This window comes from Salvelinus sp. IW2-2015, linkage group LG37 (genome assembly GCF_002910315.2).
Source record: "Salvelinus sp. IW2-2015 linkage group LG37, ASM291031v2, whole genome shotgun sequence".
Lineage (NCBI taxonomy): Eukaryota > Metazoa > Chordata > Actinopteri > Salmoniformes > Salmonidae > Salvelinus > Salvelinus sp. IW2-2015.
The window spans coordinates 13,850,457-13,858,504 of record NC_036876.1 but is presented as its reverse complement, the minus strand read 5'-3'; the positions used below and the strand labels follow the sequence as shown (position 1 = coordinate 13,858,504).

General features: G+C 44.3%; 1 protein-coding gene across 1 annotated transcript in view; it reads left to right on the top strand.

Moving 5' to 3' along the window:
* LOC111960208 (somatostatin receptor type 1-like) overlaps nt 1-4,095 on the top strand; it is a 13,510-nt gene extending 9,415 nt beyond the window's left edge. Inside the window, exon 2 of the mRNA XM_023982098.2 lies at nt 1,142-4,095. Coding sequence (XP_023837866.1) covers nt 2,287-3,402 — 1,116 coding nt within the window. The 5' untranslated portion in view covers nt 1,142-2,286 and the 3' untranslated portion in view covers nt 3,403-4,095. The remainder of the gene's footprint in view (nt 1-1,141) is intronic.
* Nucleotides 4,096-8,048: the final 3,953 nt, after the last annotated feature.

Below are 8,048 nucleotides of genomic sequence, written 5' to 3'. Positions count from 1 at the left end.
ATCATAGCTTTCACCTGGATTCACCTGGTCAGTCTGTCATGGTGTTCCTAATGTTTTGTATACTCAGTGTATGTTTCATGTTTAGCTTCGGCTTTAAAGCCGCAACAGGTGACACAATCACAATATCCATGCGGTTCACGCTCCTTGACATATCAGACACATTGTTTACACATTTCGTAGTGTTGTGCAATCTCACCGCTTTACTTTCGGTATTCTGTGGTATTCTGTGTCTACTAAATGGCATATTTATCTATATTTATTTATTCTACTATTATATATTATTATTATTATTATTCTACTACTATATTATTTATTCTACTCACAGTGAGTAGAATAAGTTGACTTTTAGATGAACCATGATTGCCCCCTCCCCTTACTACCGTAATAGAGGAAAACTGGCATTCAAACAGCGTTTCATATTCCAGCCACGAACGCAATTAGCATCCTGCTTCCTATAGACTGGGCCCGTTTTTGATGTTCTGTTGGTTGGAGAGTGGAGGAGAGGGATGGAAAGGAGAGGGTGTTTGTTTAGTCCATATTCCCATATTTTTCTTCTTTTCTTGTTTAGACAGCCGTGAACATCTCAACTGTTTTATTTTTTCCTTTCTTTTTTCCTTAGATGTTTGCTCATTGTAAGAAAGTAAACAAGTGTCAAAGGTGTCTCTCTGTTCTCTCGCATTCGGCTGTAATTGGACGAGGAGAGCAGTGACCTTGCATAGGTTCACTCACACACTCACATACTAACAAGCCAGGCGATACATGTGACAGATGTATTTTCCCCTCACTTTTCATTTTGTACAAACACAACAGAGAATTTTTTGAATGTCATGTCGGCGTGACATCTGGGGAATACGGAGGCGAAATGGAATCCTAGTTTATGTGCCGTTCAGGTTCAGAGAGACCGCAACGCCTCCGTATTTAATCATACGCTATCGAAGGAATAGACTTGTCTTTAAAATAATCACAAACTGCTAGCGAAACATGAATGAAAAGAACAAACAATGCCATTAATTGCTATTGACATGTGATAGCTGCCTCTTGTGGAAACTCACGAGTTCTTAGAGCCAGAGCTCTTCTGATGTTTTGTTTGGAGTTCCTTTAGAGAATAAACGAGTGATTGCTCTTTTGTGTTTTCTTACAGGCATCCTGGAGCCAACTCAAAGAAAATGGGAGTGTAACGTATCCCGGGGAAGAGCTCATATCAAAGCCAGGAATTGTCATGTACTTGTTCAGCCGGGGTGTAGCGACTGAATGACCGCCCGTGAGAACCCGCTCCCCTCTATCGCCACGGAAACAGAAACATGGAATGGTGAAAGTGTCGAATTCCCCACACCACTTCTTACCAAAGACCACTCCTGATGAGTATGCCATTCGACCAGCTGGGATAAGCCAGACAGAACAGGGCAACTCCTAACCACTCCAGGTCCAATTCCTTCCAATAGGACGTTCTAATCAAGAAAAATGAATGTTCTCCCTTGGCGAGGTTCCTTGTGTTTGAATGAGACCCAGAAACCTCGCCCTGATTTAAATTGAATAAAAAGAACCACCTGCAAACAGATGGGTAATAAGATGTGAGTTTATTTGTGAATGAATATGGAATGTTACACATTTGGCTGCCAAGACTTCATCCGTGGATGAGGGCGTTTCAGCCTGAGGACACAAATTGCTTCAATATCTTCAGTCAGTGGAGAGTAAAAACTACCAAGGCTGGGCTTTATAATGAGAAATCCATGAGAAACAGAGCGACATGAGAACTGAGAGACTCAAGGACTCTGGTTTTGTTTAGGTTAACCCCCTCTATGTTGCACGTGGATCGTGAACTCGGAGAACAACACTTTCCAGACATTACATTCTCTCCTGTCTCTTCAGAGCTGCACCTCTACAAAAAGGAGGATCTCTCATGCTCCCACTGCTCCTTCATCACTCCTTTTTTGACCCGTTTGTCAAAGGAGTGTAACGGAAGTCAATGACACTTTAGCGATTAACACCAGAAAATCAGCAGAAAGCAGAAGTGACCTTTAGGGTTCCATCGTGAGGAGAATTCTGCTCTATCCATTCTTTTTGAACCAATTATGAAAGGGGTTTAACAGAGATCCATGATACATTACACTAAACGTTGGTGTTAACAGAGAGCCAGCCAAGAGCATTGAGAAGAGCACTATACGCTATAATGGGACTGAGAGACTCGCATCAGTAGGTATGGCAGACTGGACTGAATAGGAAAACATACACACGAAGTCACATCTTAGTTCCAAGGGGCCTAGGAGAGGCAAAAACTGAGGTAAAATGGAAAACATGGCCACCAACCGGACCGGTGACTACCCAGAATACCCCACCGGCCTACCCTACAACTCCAGTCTAGACTATGAGGACTACGACCAGGAACTTGATGCCAGTAAGATCATCATCCCCTCCATCTACGCACTGGTCTGCTGTGTGGGTCTTACAGGCAATGCCATGGTCATCTATGTCATCCTCAAATACGCCAAGATGAAAACCGCCACCAATATTTATATATTAAATCTGGCAATTGCAGATGAACTGTTTATGTTGAGTGTTCCGTTCTTGGCGACATCAGCGGCTGTACGTCATTGGCCGTTTGGCTCGCTCATGTGCCGTCTGGTGTTGAGCGTGGACGGCATCAACATGTTTACATCTATCTTCTGTCTGACGGTGTTGAGCGTGGATCGATATGTGGCCGTGGTTCACCCTATCAAGGCTGCCCGCTATCGCCGTCCCACCGTGGCAAAGGTGGTCAACGTCTGCGTGTGGGGCCTCTCGCTCCTCGTCATCCTCCCCATCATCATCTTTGCTGACACGGTCCCGGCGCAGGACGGCGGCGTGGACTGCAACTTCCTGTGGCCTGAGGCTGCATGGTCAGTGGCGTTCGTGGTGTACACCTTCCTGCTCGGCTTCCTGCTTCCTGTAGGTGCTATCTGCCTCTGCTACTGCCTGATGGTGGCGCGCATGCGTGCAGTCGGGCTCAAAGCCGGTTGGCTGCAGCGAAGGCGCTCAGAGAAAAAGATCACGCGGATGGTATTGTGCATTGTGGCGGTCTTCGTGCTCTGCTGGATGCCCTTCTACATCGTCCAGCTGGTCAGCGTGTTCCACCGCCCCCCGGACGCCATGGTCACCCAGCTCTTTGTCATCCTGAGTTACGCCAACAGCGGCGCCAACCCCATCCTCTACGGCTTCGTGTCCGATAATTTCCGGCGGTCGTTCCAGAGGATTGTGTGTTTCCGTTGGTTGGAGTCTGGACTGGACGGAGAACAGGTGGACTACCGTGCCGTAGCTCTGAAGAGACAGGCCACCAATGGACAAAAAGACTTCCCTAAGGAATGTCTGGCATCTGATATGGTGTTCCGGAATGGGACATGCACGTCACGCACTACTACACTGTGACTGGAACCAATAGTTGTAGATGATAAAATACAATGCCACACGGTGAATGATAGGATAGCGACGTATGGCCACGAATAACACCACACATGAACAATGAGTGAGGCCAGTGGTTGATTAGGACGACACATGTCTTTTGAAAATAAAGTAGATGTTCACATGCTGCTCTGAAGTGTGACAATTATATGGGCTTTGTTTTTCCCACTGGAGAAAGAGCATTATTTAACTGCGTAGCACAGGAGAATGTATGCACAAAATAGAGATGTTAGATGTCAGTGTGATGGATGACTGACTGCAAGCCAAGTCAAGTGATGTTTCTCATACTGAGGTGGTGCAGCTATGACAAGTTTATCATTTTGACTTGGTCTTTTACCTGGAGTTTAGAGCACATGTGTTTGTTTGACCTTTGTCCTTCTGTCTGTAAACCTATGTATTGTACTGTATATGCTATATATGTAATTATGTATTTATTTATTTGGGGTTGGATGATCAGCCGAAACTGCCTATGCTTAAGTACATGGGCAATAATTGGATAATTGGCAGAATCATTCATTTGCCACAGAGGTCAAGTCTGAATCATAGGGGTTGTAAAGCATTAATGCCCAATGTCTCTGTTGAGTCCTGCTGTGTTCTCTCTGTTGCTTTCACTTGCTCAAACACATTCATACAAGCAGCCCAAAGGGACAACTGTAAATAGCCGAGCTGAAATAAATGTTTCATTTGGAAGTGTGGTGATTATGTTTGGAAAAGAACGGTCCACTGATGGTTTTGACATTCAAACTCTGTCAGTAGCACAGAAAAAAAATACTCTCCACATTTTTTCGAAAGGAACTGCAGTCAGTCAGCTTAGAAAGCAGTTGTGATCATTTTTCACATGGGCTTCGTGAGGCAGAACGCTCCTCTGACACACACACACACACACACACACACACACACACACACACACACACACCACACCCACCACACACACACACACACACACACACACACACACACACAACACACACACACACACACACACACACACACACACACACACACACACACACACACACACACACACACGCACACACACACTGCCTCTGACAGACACTCACAGATGGTGTCGCCCACAACTCAGCAGCAAGATAACATGCCTGCTGACACAACACAGGTATGGGGTAGAAAGAAGTGAAAAACACCTGTTCCACATTATACAGTGATTGTGAATACTGAATTGGCTACAGGGGCAAATGAAGGCATGCAACGCCTGTCGTCACAGACCGTTCTATGATTATAATGGATAACAGGCTTGTGGCTTAAACGATTCCATATTATCTGTCCAATCGATTTGCCTCACATCGCTTATGGAACGATATCGCCGTGGAGATGGCACAATGAATTAATGAGATTGTGTCTGGCTATTAACCCTGCGAGGTACGGACCACAGGTGGACCTGGCCAATCAGGAAGCAGTCAGAAACCAATCAGAAACTCCACGTTAACGCTATCTCCTCGCTCCAACAGGTAACATCACTGTAACTAATCTAGTTTAGCCATGACAGCAGAGCAGAGCCTCGTCCTCACGTCCTCACGCATTTTGGTAGGCCGTCATTCTAAATAAGATTTAGTTCTTATGTTGACTTGCCTAGTTAAATAAAGGTTAAATAAAAATGAGCACACACACACACTTTAAATTCAATGAGAGCAGCTTTGATTCAATGAGAGCAGCTTTATTTGGAACGACTGTAAATAAAGTGCCTCAGTGTTTTGGACAAGCACCGCAGCGACTCTTCATCTGTGTGTTCGGTCATAATAAGAACCTACAAAATGCTCTGCGTCACGTTTTTGACAATATTACACAGGGGTTTTGACTAGGGCCAGGAGTTTTTCCTGGTCAAATGATCAGGAAAAACGGATCCACATGATGAATTATGACTAGGGCCTGGAGTTTTTCCAAGCCATGTGACCTGACTAGGAAAAACGTCTGGTCGTTAAGTCATAACTTGACCTAGAGCTATTACATGTAATGATCGTTAACGACTACTTCAGGTCTACGCCATGTATGAGGGAGACCAAGCAGGGTCCACGTGCTAGTTTTATGGCAGCGTACCATATGTTAGACACTGGTCTACAATAAAAGTGAATAACAACAAGCAGAGTAACAAATTGCCGCTTGCAGGAAAAAAACGAATCAAATGCACATGTCACGTTCGGAGTGCTCTCTGGCTGCTCTTACAGTTTCCATGTTGTAGACAATGGAAAGAGAGACACACTGTGTAATAGAATGTGAAGTAGACCACATAAGAACCGCGTGTCTCAATTCAATTGAAAAGGGTTGTTTTTAATGAAGATACGTTTTATCAAAACAACTTTAGGATTATCAGCATCCTTGATTTTGTTTGTGAATTCTTTTCAAATTTGAGTCATTTTGAGTCTTTCAGAAAACTCTATGGGTTTAAAACAAACATGGGCAATTCAACGGTAACGGAAGGAAACGGAACGTTTTGAGTCAGTTTTTTCACTTTAAAATGTATGCCAAACAAAAAATATTGATTTCAAAGTTAAACAAAAAAACATGTTTGTTTTTTTACAATTTCCATTGAATAATTTACAAAAATTAATTCAGCGGAAGAACTGTGCTGATGTAAACTTTGGTAATGGAATTACGGTCAAATCTCCCAATTTTTTTTATGTGACCACGTTTTCCAAGAACTGTAAATATCTGCTCTGAATTAAGATTCAAAGGTGTCTGCAGAAAGAATGGGGTGTCAGCTATGAAATGGCACATAGACAATTAAAAAAATATATTTTGGTTATTGAACTACAGTAAGGCCCCGATTCAAGACGGGAATGTATGGAGAGAACGATTCAGAATATAGGCCTCGATGAAAGAAATCCATCTGCATATATGCATATTCGTCTCCGTTTCAGAGTTAAAAATACACTTGTATATTATTTCGGTACATTTTAGTGTCAGGAAAGTTTGTATGGATCATAAGAGCCTTTTATACACGAAACAAATCGATGAATCGAAAATAAAGGGGTTTGATTCATCCTGAAAGTTACCATAATTAAGTTCAATCCTTTAAATATTGGAATGTGGGAAAAAGTGTACAATAGCGTTGAACAATAGTTCTATAACTCTACCTTAATCCTCACTAATCATGGGGCTGTATGACAAGTTGTATGACCATGCGCTAGGCTACTCCCAACAGAAGCTAGCCAGCTAACTAGCTACAAGCTAGTAGTCAGTTAGCCACTGCTAGCGGTCATCAGCTAACCTTAGCGCGGTTAACTCCTGCCAGTCTGCACAGCGTGATTCAACCCAGAGCATATCGGACTGCTTTATCTCCACCAAATCTCCATCTCCTGATTCCTACCGCAAGCTCTGAACCTTTCACCTGGAACATCGCAGCTAGCTAGCTGCTATCCGAGTGGCTACTCCTGGCTAACGTCTCTGTCCCAAAGCAAGCACCAGTTAGCCTGGCACTAGCCTTGTGCTAGGCCCATCTCCCGGCTAGCTGAAGAGGTCCATCAGCCACTCCTTGGGCTACAAAACCTATTTCACCCAAATCTAGATACAGTGGGGAGAACAAGTATTTGATACGACGCCGATTTTGCAGGTTTTCCTACTTACAAAGCATGTAGAGGTCTGTCATTTTTATCATAGGTACACTTCAACTGTGAGAGACAGAATCTAAAACAAAAATCCAGAAAATCACATTGTATAATTTTTAAGTATTTAATTTGCATTATATTGCATGACATAAGTATTTGATACATCAGAAAAGCAGAACTTAATATTTGGTACAGAAACCTTTGTTTGCAATTACAGAGTTCATACGTTTCCTGTAGTTCTTGACCAGGTTTGCACACACTGCAGCAGGGATTTTGGCCCACTCCTCCATACAGACCTTCTCCAGATCCTTCAGGTTTCGGGGCTGTCGCTGGGCAATACGGACTTTCAGCTCCCTCCAAAGATTTTCTATTGGGTTCAGGTCTGGAGACTGGCTAGGCCACTCCAGGACCTTGAAATGCTTCTTACGGAGCCACTCCTTAGTTGCCCTGGCTGTGTGTTTCGGGTCTTGTCATGCTGGAAGACCCAGCCACGACCCATCTTCAATGCTCTTACTGAGGGAAGGAGGTTGTTGGCCAAGATCTCGCGATACATGGCCCCATCCATCCTCCCCTCAATACGGTGCAGTCGTCCTGTCCCCTTTGCAGAAAAGCATCCCCAAAGAATGATGTTTCCACCTCCATGCTTCACGGTTGGGATGGTGTTCTTGGGGTTGTACTCATCCTTCTTCTTCCTCCAAACACGGCGAGTGGAGTTTAGACCAAAAAGCTCTATTTTTGTCTCATCAGACCACATGACCTTCTCCCATTCCTCCTCTGGATCATCCAGATGGTCATTGGCAAACTTCAGACGGGCCTGGACATGCACTGGCTTGAGCATGGGGACCTTGCGTGCACTGCAGGATTTTAATCCATGACGGCGTRGTGTGTTACTAATGGTTTTCTTTGAGATTGTGGTCCCAGCTCTCTTCAGGTCATTGACCAGGTCCTGCCGTGTAGTTCTGGGCTGATCCCTCACCTTCYTCATGATCATTGATGCCCCACGAGGTGAGATCTTGCATGGAGCCCCAGACCGAGGGTGATTGACCGTCA